Source organism: Bombus vancouverensis, chromosome 7 (assembly GCF_051014615.1).
Source record: "Bombus vancouverensis nearcticus chromosome 7, iyBomVanc1_principal, whole genome shotgun sequence".
Lineage (NCBI taxonomy): Eukaryota > Metazoa > Arthropoda > Insecta > Hymenoptera > Apidae > Bombus > Bombus vancouverensis.
In genome coordinates this window covers 5,085,386-5,108,734 of record NC_134917.1, presented here as the reverse complement: position 1 = coordinate 5,108,734, position 23,349 = coordinate 5,085,386, and the positions used below count along the sequence as shown (strand labels likewise).

Below are 23,349 nucleotides of genomic sequence, written 5' to 3'. Positions count from 1 at the left end.
CCCGGCCGATGACACACCTGATACTTAATCTCGCCTAGTAACAAGGCCCATCTAGCCACACGCACACACAAATCTTTCTTTCTAACTACACCTATCGGACTCGCATACTCCGAGTCTGACGATTTGATGACACCCTCGTTTGTCCACGCTTCCATCAAATCGTCTTCTTCCTTTCTTTCCGACGGCGCCAGTCTTCGCGGTCTTCGCGCTACCGGCTTGTCGCTTTCCAAAACTACTTTTTCGGTTATTCCGACGTCTCGCTTCTTCTCCGGCCTATACCCCCTAACGATATCGCGAATCGCTTCACGATAATGCGGTTCCCGTACGTGTGTCAGGTCTGTTTCGTCGGTCTGTTCTACCGCGTTTACCCTCAGTACATCCGGCGCGTCCTCGTGACCGTCGGTCTGATCGTCGAGTCGTAAAAATGTCACCTCGCCCCGTTTGACTCGCAACTCTACCTGGTCTAAAAAGTCGGTACCTAAGAGTAGACTGTGTCTTGTCATTACCTTATTCGAGACAACATGCAGAGTGACAGTAAAGTCGTACCCGTCGACCGTCATTACCCTTGTGAACTCGCCCCGGGTGCTATTGCCAGCGGAACCAAAACCATCAAACTTAAGTTCGCAGTTTCCCAGAGGTGGTGATCCTAACCTCACATACTCATCCGCTCGTATGAACGTAAGGTCACTACCTGTATCCACTAACGAGACAAACCTGCAGCCATCTATCGACACGTCCTTCACGTACTTTTTCCTCTCCGGTCTTGAGATTACGTAAGTCTTTACTTGTCGCGCTGTACAATTCGCCGCCACATGTCCAAATCCGCTGCACTTGAAACACCTAACACCTTCTCCCCTCTCCGGACACTTAACACTTAGGTGATCCTCACTACCGCAGATGAAGCATCTTCTTTTCTTCATTGCATCTACAGATTGACTGGGCTTCCCGTTCTTCTGGGTTTTAGTCGACTTCGCAACCGACTTTGCTCTGCGACTCTTCTGCTCTTCGTACATCACTAACCTCTTCCTCAACTCTTTGATTGACGTAGCGCCGTACAATACAGCCTTATTGTTCTCGTCGTCTATTATTCCATCCACTATGTATTCCACCTTTGCTTCCTCCTCCATGTCCACATGGCTGGCTATTTCGAGCATGCGGTACATGTAAGCCAAACATGCTTCATCACTCTCCTTTTTTGTTTCTTCAAGTTTCTGATGTACTTGCCTACTGTTGACTTTCCTCGAAAATTCTTTCACTAGCCCCCTCTTCAACTCATGCCAAGTCCTGGCATGACACTCGAAGCTCGCAAATATTTTCGCTGATCCCTTCAGCAGCTTCCTCGCGTAGACTGCCTTCTGCCCATCCGACCACATGCACGTATCAGCGACTTCCTCGAACGACTCGAACCATCGTTCGACATTTTCACCTTTGTCGCCACTAAACGACTCTAATGCATCTTCGACGTCTCTAAAACTCAGTGTCGAACCAACACATGCCCTTCGACAACATTCGTCACGGTCCTGATACACCCTTCGCGTATCTCTCTTGTATCCTCTTACGTTTTTTCTGTCATCTTCATCCTCACTTTCGTCGTCGCTTTCTTCTTCCGACGATATGTCATTACCATCCATGGCCGCTCGTAGCCGTGCGCGTAATTCTACTTTTCTTCCCGTCGTTTTTAAACCCAAACTAGCGAGGCGCTCCTTCAACTCCTTCGTATTCATTTTCTCAACATCCTCACCTTCGTTACAATCACGCTCAGCTCTCTGTACATTTTCTAAATCTCGTTGACCGGTTAGCTCTTCACCGCCCGTCGATCCCTTACGATACGATTGTCCAGCCCTACACGCCCGATTCAGCCTTGCAATCAGCACTGACCTCGCACCCGATATAGGGAGGTTCATTCGCGCGAGCTTATTCCTCAGCTCCTCCAGCGTCGAACCCTCTTCACCCGATAACCGTTCGTCCTCGACGTTTGCCATTTTTCACACTACACAAACTTAAACAGTCAACGATATCGTCTTTTACCGCACCGCGTACCGGTAAATTCACAACTAGCTCGAATAGCTCTGTTAAACCGTTTCGTTTTCTGTCTTGTCCGATCCCGGACGAGCCCCCAAAAATATGTAATATCGTGATGTAATATGTTCACAAAGAGTGGACAATAGAGATGTTAATCAGACAGAAAAGACGATTGTGGCTTAGCTTGAACTATTCATACCAGACGTACAGAAAACGGCGCAATCCACACTCTCTCGGCAACGCCACTCGCAACCTCCGTCTCCGCTCAACTCGCACTCGGCTTCTCGACTCGCACTCTCGTTCTCGACTCACACTCTGTTTCTCGACTGACCCTTTCTGGCCGTTGTCGCATTCTGTTGTCCTTTTCCTAGGCCCACCGCACACGTGTTCCGCAGACGCTCGTGGCCAGGGTCACGTAGGTCTTTTCCACGAAACTATGCACTTGAAAAGACCGATGACACATTGATGGGCCCGACGGCGCCTCGGCTCTCGCGACACTGTTCATAGTTCGTCCGATATTTCCCAGGCCTTTCGTCCACGATACTACAGAAATGATGTATGCATTCGACGGTTTAGATTCGTTCGATGATAGTTTGGCTGATTTTCTCCCTTTTCTTGAGTGATAAGTGTGAGGCATTAAAGAGGAAAGTGGTTAGTAGGAGCGCTTTTGAATATTTTATGATTGAAACTTATGCTAATAGGATATAGAGAAACAAATATTGCTTGAAGTACATATATTTAAATAACATTAGCCGTTTACATAATTGATAATTTTATTATAATTTTTAACATCGTATTATATTGGATGTTAAAAAGGTTAGCATGTTGAAGATTGTTTAACAAAGATATTTTTGTCAGGTTGAATAACTGTCAATTTTACGTGATTTTACATAGGATGTTAAAAAAGGAGGAAATATTTAATCAATATACATAGGTTTCAATATCAATATTTTTAATGCACAGTATTTCTAACTTTAATTTATTTGTTCATATTTAGTTAAATTTAAATCACTAAATATTTGAATTAAAATATAAACGAAGTATAATCACTGCGTAAATTTAGATGAAAAAAGTAAAGATTCTTATTGAACATACTATTGTAATAAATTCATATTATCTTAGTTTTATAGGGGCGTCGTTATGGGAAACAAAGTAATTCAAGTCCCAATACATTCTCTGCCAATGGTATTGTGTTCACGAATGAAAGAGAAAATATGAAATGTTTCAGCCCCGAAAATTTCTAATTAGCTAGCAGCTGAGACGAATTGTGTGACAAAATTGAATCACGGAACTTGAATTTCAAAGATTCTTCCGTGGGTCTTGAAAGCTTTAATTGGAATTCTATTCACTCGGACGCTTCCAGTCGCGAGTTTTCTGCCTTGCTTCGGGTACTTTCTTTCCAGATGCTCGAGCAGACTAGGGAAAAAGAGAGAGAAAAAAGAAAAATAAAAGAAAAAAGAAAAAGGGACGATCCCTTTATCCAAGAGTTCTGCCTTTTTTATCACGTTTAGCCACTTCTTCGTAACTCGTTTAATTTCATTTGAATACATTTGCACGATGGGGAGAGAGTCTTTGGAATATCATATTAAACAACCTCGTACTCGAGCTACTTTTCGCATTAGTTGTAGAGTTGCGTTTAATACGTTTAGCTTTGATGCTTTCACCCAGCGCAGCATGGACGCACGAAACCTGCGCTCCAGTTTATTTGTTGAAAAATTTATTTTTTTGTCTAATTCGTTTGATGTGATTTAACACCAAAGCTCCTTTTCCAGAAGTATGCGTTATATCAATTCGATTAATTTTTCGCTCCTAATTCTGTATAATATTGAGTTATATATGTGTATACACTCATGAGTTTTAGGACATCTTTTATTTTTAATACAAACTTCATATTTGATGTAAATGTGTTTTAAATTGCGAGCATTTTTTATAAAATCTTTAATAGACAAACTACCTTCTTTGTTGCATAACAAATTAAACGGTATTGAAAATCATATATTTTTATGATTATTTATATTTTCTGTACAATGTTAACTCAACAGTGACAAATTGTACCAAATTGAACTTTGACTTTAACTTCAAATGTATCAAATCGTCAGAGCTCTATTCAGAATTCTATCAACCTATTTTTATTTAGAAGTTCGTTGTCTGTTAAATTTCTGCTTCAAATTTAAATTAGATGCGTGGTACTTTAAATATTTTAATCGATGTTAAGAAAGAAGGTTTGAACGAACGTGGTAGGACTTAGAACACGAGTTCACATTCTATTACAGAATTACGTAATTACATCTGCAAGACGACACATATTTATGTAGCTTCTACTGTTGCTGGTTAAATGTTAATTAACTTTAGCCGTAAAATAGAAGCACTTTTCGCAAGATAATTTCTGACAGCTAAGTGGTCAGACAAAGAGAGGACAAGGATCAACGAACTAAAGTAAAATTACAGGTCCCAAATTCCCGTCTAAATTTTTAGAAATATTTTAAAATATTTTACGTAAAAAATACTAACTTGACTACTTTAGTTATGAAATATTTTACATTATGAAAGGTGTGATAAATTTTTTATAAATGAAAGAATATATCAGTTGTTGTTCATTGTAACTTCCTGAGCATTCTTTTCTTCTTAGAAATTGTCTGATTTTGATAAAGCTGTCACTTTAACTCCCAGATAATACAGCTTTTGAAACATAAATTTGAATAAAGTTGAATACACAAATTTATGGTGATGTATTATATCTAGAAAGGTTTATTCAGCTATATAAGTTTGTGTTACTGAAACCTAATTCAAGATAGTTTCTGATTAAATCGGCATGTATTTGCTTATTCATAGTATATTACTACTACTGTTAAGTGTATGTAATGTATTCATTACCTTTATACATACATCCATCAAAATATTACTTCATTTGAATCTCTTAAGAAATTAATTATCTGCTTTATCCCCATCAATGTTTACCTTTTTTCCTAAACTACAGTCGAATAAAACATTAAAAACTTTAATTTTTAAAAATCCTTTTGTCCTACGTCAAATATTCTGAACGCAATCCAATCCGAGAAAAAGGAACTTTTGAAACAAATAATCGCATGCCCTCGGTGGTTTTTCGGTTTAGACTCGAAAAGCGTTTTAAACAACAAAAGGTAGTAATGGGAACGGTAGGGGTAGGAGCTGAAAACTAAGGGAAAGACGTTCGCGAGATACTCGATTTACTCGAAGATAATCAACACAGGAAGAGACGAGAGTCGCTGTGAAAGCCTCCAGCTGTATCGCATCCAGGAGCCGCGTAATTATAGGTGCATACACCTAGGCTGCAGTTGAGTCCCCGGAACTGTTCTTGGACGAAAGCTCTCTAAGTTTCCGCGCTGGCTTTCGAAGCACTATTCCAAGTTCCGGTTACGTGGCTTTAATGAGTTGGTCGCCGAGGCGTGTATAATACAACGCACGAAATTACCGATCCCACTTTTGTCATCGTGATTAAGCTGGACTCGAGTCAGCGAATTCATCCCTCTTCTCTTTTATCTCTTAGTTTGTGACAATTTCTGGAATAGCTTCGATGACAGAATTCAATTATTATAATAATGAATTTTTAGTTTTTTTTTCAATTTAATTTCTTTTTTCCTCCTACCTATGTTTTGGTGTAATTATATTGATTAGATGTTCTTCCAAACCATCCAGTACTTCTTAAAGGTTGAAAGAAAGAGAACAAATCGTTCCACTCAAACTTTTCCACTACATAGGGGATCGAAATCCTTGAGGATGTGTTTCAATCTAGAGAAAATTAGGCTTCTGCCGAGGTTCAATAATACTTGACTTAATTTATTGAAGGGGTTTCTGTCTGAGTACGAAACACAATTCATCATATAGAATTCGATTACTTGACAATCTATTTTTAAAACTTAATCTTTCATTATATACTTTACTTTATTTTAAAACTATACGACTTGCATTTAGAAATAAAACATTTATATTATTATATTAATATAATTTAATATATTATATAAACAATATATTAATGATTATTATCTTTTTATAATTAAAGTATTTATTAAAACTAAATTTCGAATTTTTACTTTAAACTCAATAACATATTAAAGAGAACAGTGTCGACAGTTTAAAATATTTCACGTCTCGGAGGATTGATCAGAAATTTATAGCGGTTATTGGCAATAACAATTATCGACCAACTGATAGGGAGAGTTCTGAGTAGTTTCCGCTCGAGGGTATCTCATTCTTGAAAGTCTGAACAGAACAGTGAGTCCGGTGACAGGACAAAAGTATCACATGAAAATTGATAGGTAGAATTTTAGAAGGTCCCTTAGTAATTAGACCAATCACGAGTAAACTATTCATTGTTGGCTATTTAAGCGTCCATCTATCGGACCAAATTGAATAATTCGCAAGTTTGTTGTAATATTAGCGAATTGAACGTAAATGAGATCCTAGACTGATCGTGTTAGCACGATACTTTGACACACCAGTCGTCTGATATCGTTAGAGTCGTGTACCACGTATGAATTGTTTGCAAAGGGATAATTAAAGAGTTACCACTAGGAATCAATGATTTGTTGTGGGACATTGTACAACTAAATTAACGGAGATCATTCTGTGTATAATAGGAACTTCGTAAAGCTATATAGCATCGCGATTTGGAGTTTAATTAAGCTTCGTCTTTGCGGTTTGCCAGGTTGTTGGTTCCTGATGGTTTTATTGCACTGTCATAATTATTATTTCTTTCTGCGGTATTTTTTATAAAAAATTTCTAAAATTCTCTGTAGACCTTTTTCAATATTCATTAGTTCATTGTGAAATAGACAAATGTTACAGTCTTTCATTTTTCTTTTTGTTCCTTAACTGCGTCAATTTGTTTATTGCTAATTTCGTTATTTATATGCATAGTGTTCAATTCCGAAAAAGAAAATGACTTATTTTCATGAATTTATTTTTCATATGAGGGCAATGAGTAATATTTGTATTATTTTGTTCTTTGTATTTCAATTTATAGAGTTGGTTAATTTGGCGTCTAGAAGACTCTACATCCTAGCACTTAAAAAGAAAAAGTTCCCAACTATCAGAAAATCAAGGCCTTAGCCTAATATATCAAGGGGCGCAGGTATCCATTCGTTAAGCACAGAGGAGTAACCAACTCTGAGAGAAAAGAATGGAAAAGCGTGCCAGTTTTATTAGCCGAGTGAACGAAATTACCTTTTCACCATGCGTGTCTATCGTCGCCGCTCTTAATCCAATCAAACCTCCTCAAAATCCAATTTTCTCGAAGCGTGGTCCCTTTAACGCCACCTACGTCGGGAGTTGCTAAAATTCTCTGTTCGACCTTGTTAAAATATGAAAGGATACCCACGCCGAGCAAGGATTATCGACGTACCTTTGCCTCGACTCACCTACACACACACGTTATTTTCTTTTTTTCTTTCTTCGTTCAGGGAAGTCAGCCAACCCCGATCACACGCTGAATGCAATAAAGCGATCGAAGAACGACATTTCACTCGATCTCGTTCAAATACCTTTTCTTTTGTAAACTAGAATTAAAGTGGGGGCGAAGAATGAATAAAGGATGGAAGAAAGAGATCGACATGAAAATTCGCAGTCGGAAGGTTTTTTCAGTAAGGAAATATTATCCGATCGAGGATTAATTAGCCTTATTCTACAATGTATTGTCTATAATGGAATCTTTATCGAACATTGTTGTGGAAGAATTCCGTTTCAGATCTATAGTTATAAAACAAAAAGAATAATTTTTTACTCATGTTGCACGGATGGTTGTGATTCGCTGAAGAATCGAGAAATTAACAAATGAATAGGTAATTGTAAAAAACTTGAAAAGAATTTTTATTAAAGAACCGATGATGAAAATATAATGAATAAAGTACCCGAAAGAAAGATTAATTATCATGAAAGAAGAGCTTGATTGTTAAGGAAATTCGAAGAAGTTGGATGGATGAAGCGGAAGTTTGAAAATCGAGTATTTGTGGGGTAGAAAGGTATCCGAGAGGAAAAAAGGAAAGAAGTCTTTTGCAGAGAGATGAAGTAAAGAAAAATAAACTAAAGACCGCATCGAAACATACATCAACATCAGTAGGAAAAGCTAACGATGGATGAGAAACAAGAGGCAACACAAAGAGGAATAACGTCGGAAGGAAGAAATAAAATGGGAGAAAGATGTTGGCGTAGCGTAGAAAGCAAACTAATTGAAAAAAGCGAGAAAAGGTAGGTGAAAAGTTCTTATAAAGCGATAGAGTAACTAACTAACGTAAAAGTGAACCAAAAATCGAGCGAACGTACAAATGAATTTATTCGCAGTGTATTCAAGAAATCATAGTATAAAAGGAATAACTAGCCGACAAAGCAAGCTCAAAAAATATAATACACCGTGCAAAAGATAAATTAGAATGAGGACGAGCATAATTTAAAGAAAGCGTAGGTAAATACAAATGCAAAGCTTGGTTTGTTCATGAGAAGGATGATTATGATAATATTTGTGAAGAACAATTTTGTATATGGTTTTCCTGGGACGGTGAAAGATTCTATTACTGTTATATTACTATTATAAAGCGACCGTTCATTTTAAAAAGTTGTAATCAATAAAATTTCAGTAAAAGATATTATAGATCACTTTGAACCACTCATTTTTCTTCTAATTTTCCAATTATAATCGAAAGGAAAATCGACTTGTTCCAGTTGGGTAGGTTACTTTCAACAGTGATACAATCAATAATAATATTTTTATTAAGATACATACAAAATATAATGTGATAGACTTGAAATATCGTTAAAAAGTTATATTCTTTTCGCGTCTTGTTCTATTACTTTATCGTCGAATAATTCATTTAGTGCATTCATTAGTTTTTACTTCTCTCGTTAGAATGAAAAACTATAATCAATCACTATTAAATAACTTTTCTTCCTCATGTGTACAAAAAATCCACATATAGAGAATTAAGTAACCAACCAACCATTCATACATTTCACCTGTCTACCTTTAAAGTCCCCTAATTTGCTCAACGCAAATTGGCTCACAGAACCACATACAAAACAAAACGCAATTATAATTACAGAGCGTGATTACGATTTCACCCACGAGATCTCCGGTGTCACTATAACAACCATGAATCCGCATTCAAGCAAAACTCTGAAAATCAGTTCCATGAATGGTTCATTCGACTGCGGGCTTTAACGACCGCTTTCTCCCACAAACAAGCATTGTGTTACTGACTCGTGCAAATAATTCAGTCGTCTAATTAAAAGCACCCACACATCCTTGTGGACGTATTTCAGGGCCCAGCTCGGGGACACAGATCACAGAGAAGTCACGGATGGTGCACTAGGCCGAAGACACACACCCGACACGATAACGCGTCGTAACTGGTCGTTAATTAAAGGCAATGGGGGACAGGATGCTGCCACTCAGGAAAGTCGATCGTATCATTTCCATCAGATGTCATTGGCGAAGTTTGATCTGGCACCTCCTGTCGTTTCATTTCACCGGCAAAGAAAATATTGGCAAAGTTTTCGATGAAAACGCGGCATCCTTCCCGTTCGCATAATCTCTTGCGGACGATTAGATAAGCAAACTTCATAATTGATCTCTCCTTTCTGTTAGCTTTCAACCGGAATCGAAGTCGAACTCATCAATGACCAACGGGTCCCTTTGGACAAAATTAAATTCCCACAATCGATACGCGAAATGAATTTGCTGGCTTCGCGCGTTCCAACTCGACATCGACAAGGGTTAAAAATTGTAACACGCTGGAAATTGAATTCTATATTGGGTCAAATTGATATTCTTCTTCTTTGTTTGTCATCCTAAATTTTTATTGGTTACGTGTATTTATATCAGATGAACTTGATTAATGTGTGAAAGGAAACGTGTTGAGACTTATTTATAACTATTTTTTCTGAATATCTTTCTCTGTTTTAAAATAAACGGAGATAGGAAAGTTACATATAAAGAGAATTTAATCAGACAAAGAAGGAAACAGTGTTGCAAGATGTATGCAACTTGCTGTTTCTTAAGTGGATCATTTCTATGAACCACACGTTCAACAATGACACAGTTAAACATTGAAACTTTCACTGTTTAATCTAGCTAAAAGTCTGCTGGTAACACGAGTTTAAAACTCGTAACAGTTAAGTGAATAATTTAACGTGAGTGAGCGGGAAGTTTACACATTGCCAAAGAATTTCGATGTTCTATGCTCGGTAAACGTTAATCTTTTATTAAGTAATCCCTTTCAAAATCGATTTCCTCTTGAAATTCGCAAAACTTTCAACTGCGACGAATAAAGGTGGAATAAATTTCATTTTGAATTGATCCATTTTCTTTTTGTTGCTTGCATTAAAATATGTTATAACGAATTATTTGTTCTATTAATAACATTTTAAGGTAACTAATCACATATGGTTCTATATAAAATATAAGATATAATATAAAATTTGTACATAATATAAAAATTTTGAAATGACAAAAAATTGAAACTAAATAAAACAAATCTTACAGTACCAATATTATCTAAAAATTAAATATAAAAAATTCTCTCATAATAAATTTAATCAATATATAAATCGAATTGAGAGGGACTAAAATACAAAGGTCTAGAGATAATCCTTGTCGTGTTTATTTGTGTGCAAGTCCAACTTGATCGATGAAGGTGCAATTATCGAACAGCTGTCGTGGTATCAATGTCTGGCACTGTAACTGTTGCAGTTGCGCAAACTTTCAAGCCCTTTGGGCTAGAATTCCTGCATCCCTAGCAAGAGCTTGCGATCGTCGGCAAACTTTACGACATAGCACGGAAATACAGTTGAATTTCCACGAAGAATACCAACAAGCTGGTCCTTGTTATTATACTTTCACGTTCTGGTTATTACGTTTGTCACGCCGGATTATTTCGGTACACGTTTAACGTTCGTTCTCGCGCATTTCACATTGCTTTTTATTCGTCGCGCCCCCATTAATTGCACGACGAGGAAAATGTATTTGTATAACCGAAGAAACGTACGTACGGTTTTAAGCTCGTAATATTCTTAAATTTTTAATATTTTTAAGAATTAATGTTTCATAATATTTAAACGCCAATTTCATATATTTATCTTAAACTTTGAAATTATTTTTACTTTTATTGGAAGAATATTGATAAACATTTCAGAATCTTTTCGGATTTTTCGAAAGCCTAGAATAGTAGGAAATGGCCTTGAACATGAACGATTTAGCTTTTGCTATGACGCAAGACGAAATATATTTGTCATTTTTAGGGGATTAATTAATATGATTAACAATATTTTACGCGAAATAAATTTATTCGGTTGAATAAATTTCGTAAACAAATAGAAGATTGTAAAAGAGTGGATGTTTCAGCTGTTTCTTTTATTTCTATATTTATCCATTGCATATCTTTCATTTTTATCGCTGACCAGGCTTAATTATTCTCAGAGGTAATGACCCTGCAGGCAATTGAGACTTACATAGACGTTATATCGAAGATTGAACTATCGATAACTAATTTGACAATAACGGGAGATAGATTTGACAGATAGTAACGAGAGTATACTAATATGCTTCAGGTATAATTTCATTCCGATTAGATAACTAACACTGGCGAAATTTCCTCAAATTGATTCACTGTCTGGGTCATCACTGAATTGTTGCGTGTGTCGCACAATATTATTTTGTAGTAAATCAAGAATGCCAATGCTAGACAAAACACTTATTTTATTACAATAAAGATTTAATTAAGGTTTAAAACATAGTCCCAATGTTGTAATCAAAATAATTTTATTGTATTTAAGAAAACAAAAAAAATATTTTGTAACTTGAATTCTATTTATAATTTGAATATATTTGAAGTATTTTGTGATTTCTTTTAATGAAAATTGATATTTTTATATAATAGAGATTTAAACAGTAAGAAAATAAACAATTTTCACGTGGTAAAAACATTTTTACTTTCGTTTCATATACCGTCCTCTTCTAATTTATAACATAAACAATAATTATTAATATCAGTGTAATAATATACTCGATATCCTATATCAATAGCAGTTCAATTGACTAAGAAAATGATATTAAAAAAATAACACACATTTTTTTAAAAGTTAAACAATGAACAATATATTCATTCATCTGTAAAGTAAATAGTGCTGAAATTCTTTTGTGATTCTTTCAAAACAATTACATTTCACAATTCGTTAACCATCAAAGACACAATTTAACACGTCAGAAATTTTTCGAAAATCAGGTTACATATTGAAACTTTCAGCACGTTGTCAAATGAACTTCGTTCGTGCAACAAAATCATTCAAGTAGATAATTCTTCAACCATTTTAACCGATCCTGTTGGTAAGCTTTTCACCCTGTATGATCCCATTGAAAATCATCGAACCCGTGTTATAGCGCGAAAGTTTTAGATTAAATCGTCCGTAAAGCATTCTCGATAATGACGCAAAATACACACCGTGATGGCGAAGATGTTCGACAAAAAACTTATTAGCTAACTAACGCTGGTGACTCGGTTTCGATGCGCGTCGCCAGGAAGTTAGTTCAAACCCTCCGGCCAGAAGTTGTTGGTACCGTTGCGACAAGATTGACGATAAACTTGGAGAAGTTGCCAGCAGGAGGGGGTTGCATCTAAAGTTCTTTTCTCGAAGAAGAAACACAGACATGGAACTGTCTCTCGATCTAATGACTATTAATTCAGGAAGAATGTAACAAGAAGTGCTGTTATGACCATTTTCTGAATATTGCAATTAACTTCCATTGTATTAAAAAGAGAATCCTATTTTTGAACGAACTTCTTATGTTGTCATTATGACCTATATGAATCTATAGACTGTATAAATAGACAAAAAGAAGATATAATACGAATTTTTTAAATTTTTCTTTGAATTCTTTTGTCCTTTCAATTATGTTATCATACACGAAAGAAGAGAAAAGAACACGAAGAGAAATTTTTACAATTTTTTTTGTACGAGCACTTAAAATTAGGCATTCCATGCAACTCGCGCCAAAAGTGTAAGATATTTTCACAATAAAGGTGCAAATATTTTATAAGTAAAACTCATCATTTCATTACGCTATTAATTAAATAAATTAATTCAAAAGTAATCTACACTGCAGCAGCCATTACGTTATGATTAGCAGTTTCATGAGCTAAAAGCTGGAACATAGAAAACGTCGCAATAATATCATTTGCAAAACATTCTATTATATTGTATATACATATAAATTGCGTTTTATACGTAGCGATCGCTTCAATTATCGGTGTCTTCAATTGTAATGTATGGACGTTTCATAATGTTATGGAAACAATTTACCATGATGGTTTTCAATTTGGAAGTGCAGCGTTTCGACCCGTATTATTGTTTCAAATACAAGCATTATTTTGTATTTAAAATGATAATCTAATAATATGATGGATCATCATTATCGACCAAATTATTGTTGAACCGCTCTTCAAAAAAGGAGTTTCAAAAAGAGTTCGTATAATATTACCTACATTTTAAAAATGTACTAAATATGTTTGCAACTTTCAACACAAATTCTTTCCGAAAGAAATGTCTGTAAAATACAATGTAATAAAATTTCGAATGGAAATTCTAATTTTAACTTTTAAATCTTGAATTATTTTAAAAGCAAAGTGACACACACATATGAATATAAATTTCATAACAAGCGTGGGAATTTTAGTGAAATCTCCAAAAATGTATATTTTTTGCGTCGAAAGATCATGATAATTTTATAGGAATTGTAAAATAAATAATCGTGTTATAAACTGTGGATTTATTGGTCGTGTCAAGGGTATCAATTTTACCGGATGATCGTTCGTGATTCTGTATTAATTAACAATCTCATTAACGCGTGATACAGTTTTATTTCCGGAAAGAAGTGACCGATAGATGGACAATTAAACCTGATCCATAAACTGCTGTGGGAAACAAGCGACAACCCATTAAATCTCCTAATGAGACGCGTTACGTGCGACGAAACCGCGGGCATCATTATTGCCAATAAAACAACGTTACGTTTGATCGTAAAACAACGAAACTTCGACGCGGTTAAAATGTTTAATCAGTTCAGCGGAATTCTGGAGATACCTTTGATCATCTATTCGGAATTACGTAAGTACATGGTTCAATCAATATTAGAATCCAAAATGTGTTTAAACGATACCTTATGATTTCAGAATATAATATTATAGAAAATTACTACGCAATCTATATTTTTGATCTTTTAACGTTATATAATATAGATTAATTAAACGGAACTTGCGTAAAATAGTTCATTGCTTTTGTTCTTATTCAAAAGTATAAAATTCACGTAACATATTGCTAGATGTTCTTGCCCATTATATTAGGTCGTCCGAAAAGTTTCTTTCGTTTTATAAGGAAATAATAGATGCACAACTTTTTTCGTTTTATATTATTTTATCGAATTACGTATGATCCATTTTGTTTTATCAAGATAAAAATTACAACGTTTGACAGATTAGGTTTCATGTTTGTATAAAGATGCGTCGTTGTAAAAGACGTGTCTGTAAAAGAAAGACACTTTCCGGATAACCTAATACATTCACTTTCTCCATATATAAAGGACATCTACATAAATTTCAAAAATACCTCCATACACAAGCGCGAGATCTAAAAACGATATATGTTGTACGTTTATCGTAATCGAAGAGGGTTTAGGAATTTATTCAACATCTTGTCGAGCGCGAAAATTGTTTGTCCGACTGGTCGATATCTTTCGCGCTTACACTATTTCCTCGTTGAGAGTCGGCATGTCGAAGCAGAACAAAATTTCCAAAACCATTCCTATGAATCTAATCAAGATTAGATTGGGTTCATAGTGTTCCTCGTGTATTGATAGCAGATCGCGGCCGATAGACCAATCTGTGACGGAACAATCGTCAATGTAACAGCATACTAATACAGATGCTTCCGTTCTCGATATCCACGCGTTTCAAATGCCATTAATGAGGATCAGTTGAACGGCAGTCTGTTAAGCGACGAGCCTTTTTTATAGGATTTCTCGTGTCCGCACGAGAATGGCTGCTGATCCCTTGTTAATCGTCAACTAAAACGCAAACTAAATGGTTGCCTGGAATTGAAATTATATTTGAGTCACCCCACGCTTTCATATTTTTTATTTCATGTTTTAGAATGTTTCTATGTTAATGTTAGAACTGTCTGTCAGAGTAGTAAAAGGGATCAGTTTTTAAGTAATTTTTCATAAGATGCATTTTTGGAAATTTAAATTGTATACCATTCGTATACGCGAACAATAGTGTGATACTATTAATTAAACATACTTATCATATATATCTTTTTCTTCAAATCTTGATTTACTATAAAGCTCTTCCAATATGAGCAACCATTCAAAGTGAATGGAGGATTACGAGAAAAAAATGAAATCCTGTGAATAATTAATACATCTTTTTCAAAAGAACATGACGTTTGATAAAACCAACATATTTTCATTATTATAGCTAATGTTTCGTACACAAGATGAATTACGTTATTTGATTTATTATTTAATAACTTGTAATTAGCATACGTACATATGTCAGTGCGGATTAATAAAACGAATAAATTTCTGTAGCACGTCTTGTACCTTCCGGATATTTAGCAACCTCACAAGCGAGAATTTATTAAAACAATATTAAAATTTATATACGCAAAGGCTGGGTAATACGTTGTAGTTTATTACATATTTCATTAAAACATTATACCATGCATACATATTGTTTTATATCGCAAATTTCATAACAGTAAAATACTAATACACCCATTGAGAACCAACGTTGTGTCAACATAATGTTTAATTTACAATTTTTTTTCTCATTATTTTTGTTACAATTAAATTCTATAATTTTATGAAGTTAAAGAAATTAAAACATCTATAACACATTGCGATGTAAATTTTTTTTTTGAATGATAGAAACCTTTTTAGTTAACTCATTGCACATTACAATGATTCTGATTTGTCAGGCATATTGGATTATATATAATCTCTTTGTTTTAAGTTATTATTATCGTAATTCAATCTATTGGTTGCTAGATATCACCAGTTTCTATTCTCTTGTGTAAATAATTGCATCTATGTTGAAAATTGCATGATTTCTATTCCCAACGTTCTTTCTTCATGTTGTCGTTTGTTCAGGTAAATAAAATTATATTAGGAAAAAGATTAGAGAAATGCAATTCCAAGGAATAAAAATGAAGAGCAATTTTGTTATATTATCTACGACATTAATTATAGATATCATCGCAAAATAAATGGTAAAAAATTTATCGAGTCATTCAGATTTGTTTATTTATATTATCATTTTTCTATAGCGTTATCTTGTCACAGTCTTAAAAAACTAAAATAAGTTAGATATTCTATACAACATTTATAACTCCTCCCAAAATACTTAAATTCTTTCTCACTAAAAAAAAAAATGCTTTTTACTTTTTTACCATTTCAATTCTTTTATAAAATTAATATGTAATATATAATGCATATTATTCCTTCTTCAACTTTACGTTATGAGTTATAACGTACAAAAGTTAAATAATGACTGTCCGAAACCTTGTAGTTAGACACTGATTATCGCACCAGCCCAGTTACATAACCAAATATTTGAGAATACATTCGAAACACCGACATTATCTGGCCGCTTGTGCAAATCACGAGAAGTGCTGATAGCGTTCGCGTTTTAAATGTTTGCTTACTGTATGTCACCGGAATAGTTTCACGTGTGTCGTGGTCGCGTCGAAAGATCAGTCTCCGGAAATCTTTGTGCGAAAAAAGTAACAAATATTTTAGTTTCGAAGCTGATCGCGTGTCAGTTAAAGAACTGTTTCTCGTGTATAAGTTTGGATCTGGGAAACTTTAAATAGAAGTGAGTGAAAGTAATATGTCTATATACTCTTCTCTGCGTACGTATTCGAATACTTACGTATTTGCGGCTTTTGCATAAACATCTTATGACTTATTTTTTTTAATGAATTTATTATGTTATCCTATAATCTTGATATTATTCTTGGATTAAATAAGAAATATTTATTAATAAACAATGTTGATAAAGTTACTGTACAAATCGGTAACCGAAAACGTGAATAGACTGAAATCATCAGCACGCATGCATGGCTCTGATCTCATGATTATCAATCTCAAATGGTTGATGCCCACCTAAAAGTATAGAAATATATACTAAACTTTATAAGAAATGAACATATCAAGATAGCACAACGAAGAAGTAACAGACAGAGAATAAAATCATCTGAAACTTCTTTTTTATCATCTTAGCACTCATACATTTTTATCACCTTGATGATTCCTCATGAGGTGATTTTATCACTTCATATGATTCCTATATGTACGTTTTCTCTTACCTACCTATCTCTATAATAATTCTATCAATATTATTTGCTATAATAAATATTGCTTAATATTGGCCGAAAATGGCAATAGGATTATAGGACAGTATAATAAATCCATAAAAGAAACTAAGGTAGATATTTATGCGAAATCCGCAAATATCAAAATATTCAACTACTCGTGGACGGGAGATAGATAAACTGCAGTGAAAATGGATGATTGCAATGTACAGGGATTTCGTAGAATTTCTCTCAAAATTTTCTCAGTTTTGGATGCTCCAAGCACGAAGGGAAGTGATGTGCGGTAATAGTATAATTTTCAAATTAAGTAAAACATGTTTCTATTAAACAATTTATTAAGTTGTTGCACAGATGAAATCACTAAATTTTTAATAAAACTTCCAATGTTACCAGTTTCATTGAAAATGATATTTAGTGACTTTATTGAAATTTATTAATTTCGTGTTAAATAGAAACATAGGACACGGATGTATTTTCAAGTAAGACTTAAATGTCTCTTGAAGTTGTTAATTAGAAATCTCGAAATTTCAAAATATCGTCTGATCGCAAACAGGTATGAATTCTAGTGAAATTTCTGGATTTAACTGTTTAAATTCAGATATATATGTCGGAGATGAAAAGAACACCGGAGCCTTTGGAATTTTGGATAATCCCGCAACATTGTAACCTAGAGTCTACTATAGCTGTAATCAAACAATTGTAGTTATTCAACCCGATTGTAATTATTCGAGAATTGTGATAATGAGCTTGGGCTCGAGGCGACAGTCAGTCGCCGAACGTAGCCGCGGTCACGGGATGAACGCTTTGTCTAACAAAGGTATGGAGTAATTCTATAGCTCTCCTTAAAAGAAATATTCGTGGCGACACGCGACAGTAAACATTCCAACGGTTTCTGTCCTGTGGCTCGCCACACGCAGACCCTATTCTTCGAGTAAGATGATTGCCAGATGTCGATGCGTCTCCGCAGTACATGTTCGGCTAGCTCGAGGGCCCGTTATAAATCTTAAGGTTTAGTTAACTAAAGTCCTTCAAACAGACAAACAGTCTTTGTCCCAACTACGGGAAGATAGGGGAGACATATTTTTCAACGAGCGGCGTCTCCCACTAGCAACTTTCCCTCGAGGGCGGTTAGCATCTTTTTCTAACCACCGATATGGAGATTGACCAATTAGCAACTCCAATTTCCCTTACTTTCTGAACGAAGGCTTTTCTCGACGAATCCGATGATCTCGTGTCCTTAGACACACCCCATTATAGTTTTCCTCTGTGGCATGATCGGGACGGGAAAGACATTCTTTCTCGTGATCTCATTGATGAAAGGAGTAACTTTTTACGACCAGTGAATATTACGCGTCCGACTTAGATTTTGTGAGTACGTTCATCTATCATCCCGTCGACCGCGGATTCGTTATTGAACCTAGGATCATTGTCATTAGTTTCTCGAGCACCTAACTACCGCGGTTACTTGTCCGGTTCTATAATAATCGTATTTGCACTAGTCAATGTCTTCTCCATTGCATAACGACAACGTGTAACCCAAACGAAGATTCGTTTCACGCCCCTAACCCTAATTCTAATGTAAACCCGACATATATAATATGAAACTATGAGCTTCCACTAACTTCACTAAACTTTTTAGAGGAAATGGAATATTTTCTTTATTCTTATTAAGAATCTACTGAAAATGTCCTGAGTAACATTTATTTTTCTTCTTCTTATCGCAATGTGATCTGAAAAAACAAAAGAATTCACTTTTAAAATACAATGCAAAGAGAATATATTACACGGTGTAAAAATAGCGCTTAACGCAATTTAATTGTTCAAAAGCATGAAAAAATATTGATTCTATCAATATCGTGAACGAAACGTATACGCTCGGTTCAGGTTTCTTCACCATATCGATGACGATTCAAAATGTCGCGGTAGGTTATTCGCTGATTCTCATTAAAATTTTCTCGCGTCGACAGAATAGCGCTGCACAGAGACCTCGTTTGCGTAAATCAGTGTCCTCGAAACGGTCTGACGAAGAACCGCGACAAAGTGCCTCGGTTTTTTAAATCAAATAAAAGGAGGCGTCAGATTCGTCGCTTGTAAAGATCGTAAGTTTGCGGTTCATTATTTATACGTACGTTTAAAGAGCTTTAGTGTAATTTCATTCGATTATTAAAACATTGAAAGTGATTTAATAGTGGGAACGAAAAATCCACATATTTCTTATATTTTCAAATTTTCTTTTCAAATTTAGTAATTTAGAATTTAGAATTAATTGCATCTTTTTAATTATTTATTTTTCATCTTCGCTAATCATATTCCTTTATAAATCAATCAGCAAATAGCTGCAGACTATTATACGATTGCAAAACAGGCATCATTTCAATTCTTTTACACAATATTTATTATTGGAAGAAATCAATTCAAGTCGCTGTTCTTTTCTATTTTTCTTAATCGAGAAATTATATCTATAATTTTTTACTTTTGCCATGTAAGTAAAGTTCCATCAAGAAATACTTTAAGTTGAACAAAGAAAAATAAAAACGACACAAAAAATTAATAAAGATATAGTTTCCGTGACTGTTTCGCAATGATAGATAAAATATTTAAACATGGGATAATACTTAGTACCGTATCCAAAAGTCAATTTACATTCGATTGTTCAATTTGCTTTTCATTTTTCAAGTTCACATATTTAGATACATAGATCGCATATTAAATATAACATAGATCTTTCTTTTAAAAAGAAACATTGTATCTTGAGCATTCGAAGCATAACTTGACATGCACTGCTTCCGGATCATTCTCACGACAATCACAACCTCCCGAATTTGACGCTTGCCGATAGGAACGTAGAGATGCCGTGCCGTCTTCGTGGATGTTCTTACCTAAACACAATGCATACCGATCAAGAAATCCACGTGTATGTCACGTATTTCTGCGGCGCGAGTGACAAAGCCCCTGTGCCGTGTGCTGATGTATAATACGCGAACTTCGAATTTCCATTCCCATTGGCATTCACGAAGCGTGAGGCTTCTCTGAAAAATATCCGTTCGCGGCCTGTCTGAGCACTGAAAACCTGTCGAAAGCGCGGAGTATCAGTATCTCCTTTACCGGACCATCGATCCGTGAAAAACACGGGGTGAACGACACGTCGAACGGGTTATCGACAGACCCCCCGCGCGCCGGACTCTCGTTCACCGTTATTTCAACCCATCATGTCAGGGAAAACCCGTCGCGTTTTACGGGCCAGTTCCGATTGTCCAACAAAGACACCGAACGAACTTTGTTTAATGTCTGTCCAACTTTTGACATCTTTAAGATTGTTAAACTTTATAATCGAGAGGATTTTTTAGTATTAAAGATACCACTTCTATGTTTTACGATCTATGTTTTGTTAAAGGTTGCTGAATTTTAAGGTCGGAGTATCGAAATAGTGGGATGGATATGGTTTTATATATTTTATATGTTTGATTCTTTGAAAAAAGTAGTTTGGATAGGAGGATTTATACTATACATATTTATCAGAGAATTTATATGGCAGTATAAACAATTATATTATATGGTATTATAAACAATTTATAATATACAATTTTATAATACATTAAAGACAATACTTAACTTGCATAGAATTAGTATTTTATTCAATATGTAGTATGTTGGTGAATATGTAATTTCTTTTTGAGAATTTGTATTAAAGTAATACAAGAGATTTTATTCAGTTTATTACAGACATGTATATGAATGAGTCTAGTTTTTTTTGGAACATCCAGAAAATAAATTCAGAAATCAACTATTTCATGAAATATATAAAAAAAGGAAAAAAGGACGAAATTATTATTGAAAATTCCAATTAAAAATTTTAACTCATCTTAACTAGCGGAAAATTAAATATAAACTATCCTGATTACAGAACTCAATATGCACACATAAGCAGAAAATCTATTAAGTTTAGTTCCGAAATCAATAACCGCGTTGAAGTATCGTCAGAAACTGCCACATGAACTTCATTTAATATTTATTAAATGATGTGCACTATAAAAACAATTTTAAATAAATCAAATTGAGTTGTGCCCTGAATAAAATTCAGCTTTTATTTAATGTACAGCTTCCAATTTGTAAATTCATCCTGTATACTTTTCTCGATATTTTCTCTGATAACAAATTTTCTACGTATGCTCTATCACTTACGCAGCACCCTTGTATACTCGCATTGATCGCAACATGCATAATAATACGACGCAATTACAATTTGGTGGAGGATTACATTATACATCATGTTATTCCCAATACTCATGTAAATAATCCGTACCTGCGAATAAATCACAGTTGCCTTGCCAAGAAATACGCTATCTGTAAAATAAATCAACCGCGATTCGATTACCTTTGTATTAAATTTCATTTCAGTATTATTCGCGAAATCGAATCTGATAATCATATGTAAATACTGATTGCAGCATATAATGTTTTAAATAAAATATAAATATTTATAAAATTTTATAAATATTTTATAAATATTTTTAATAAAATATTATGTTATTAAAAAATGTGCGCTGTATTTAATTTTTTTTGATATTATTTCCATCGCATTTGCGTAAAGATTCAGCTAGATTGTCGGCTTCTTGTAAATAACCATACGAGGAATGGTCGATATAACTTATTGGCACTTACTTGTGCATTGTTTTCTCTCCCTCCTTTTTATTTCTTCTGGACCAATCTCCTCTATTCATATATTTCTCGCGTATACACAGTGGACACACGAACGAACAAGTTTAAATCGGTTGGTATAGGAGCGAAAGACTCGCCCCTAACACCTACAGTTATGCAAGGGATGATTATGTTCGACAACAATGTGGCTGATGTTACTACCAGCAGTACGATGTCACCGATTAATTGCACCACGGTAGTCTACGCCTTTCCGGAAGAGGATCGTGTCGTTGTCGGATATATCAATGAATGGATCAATGCCTATTCGTTTATATCGAGTAAGTATCGAGGTACACTTTGAACCCTTTTTCTCGTTCGATCTGTCGGTAAGTCTACTTTATCGGTTCCACTCACTGAATTTTGTTTCCCCACTCAACTTTATCGACGATTGAAAGATACTATGTGGGAAGATGTCGGTATAGGGAGAATTCGTTCTTATCAGATGTTGGAAGAATAGTTAATTATCGGGATATTACTTGCGATTGATAATTTACTGTATCTGAATTAGGCAATAATCCTTTATACTGACTATCGATAATATTACTTCCTTTTGTACCATATGGTATATGTTAAACAATGTTAAGAAGATATTATTTTTATGGTATTTCAAATAAGAGATTAAATAATAATGAAAAAGATTGAAAATTATAGAAATGGTTGTATGCCTAGATAATGAACTTTTTAGTGTATTTATTTGCATCACGTAGAAAAGCGAAGGATAGTTGGAGATCATAGTAGAAAAACACAGTAGTGCATTTCATTGCTCGAAACAGCGATTTATTTATGAGATTTGCAGTCTAAAGGATTGCGCATTTGTGTTTGGCATTGCATTTAGAACAGTAGACAGAATTTTTAGCAAATTTGCATGCGACTTGAACCTTCCCGAATCTCCTATAATTTATTTCAATTTTAGTTAAATACTTAAACTGTATCATTATTATATTTTACTCGATTCGTTTTATACAGAAAATCAAGAAAAGTTCTACCTCTACATCATAGTGTCGGTCACAGCCGGTATTTTAATTTTCCTGGGCTTGGTAATTGGACGACTTCTTGTCAGTCGTCACCGTGCAAAAAGAGATGCGAAATTCCATGCAAATAACGAAGCGCTTCCAAATGGATTCACCGATGACATTTCGGAGATCGACGCAGATATTGATCTTACCACGCCGGTACCAGTCCCAATGCAAGACACAAGGTTCGTTTAACCCATTTAATTCTTTTTTCAAACAAGTC

At 34.7% G+C, this 23,349-nt stretch overlaps 1 protein-coding gene across 7 annotated transcripts in view; it reads left to right on the top strand.

Annotated features, from left to right (window-relative positions):
• Positions 1-23,349, top strand: part of LOC117164223 (uncharacterized) — a 335,191-nt gene that overhangs the window by 303,148 nt on the left and 8,694 nt on the right. For 5 of the 7 annotated variants that reach the window (XM_076619721.1, XM_033347140.2, XM_033347138.2 and 2 more), the window contains 2 exons: positions 22,158-22,391; positions 23,080-23,311. In XM_076619721.1, coding sequence (XP_076475836.1) covers positions 22,158-22,391; positions 23,080-23,311 — 466 coding nt within the window. The remainder of the gene's footprint in view (positions 1-22,157; positions 22,392-23,079; positions 23,312-23,349) is intronic. The other 2 variants (XM_076619722.1, XM_033347142.2) reach the window with 2 other exon arrangements.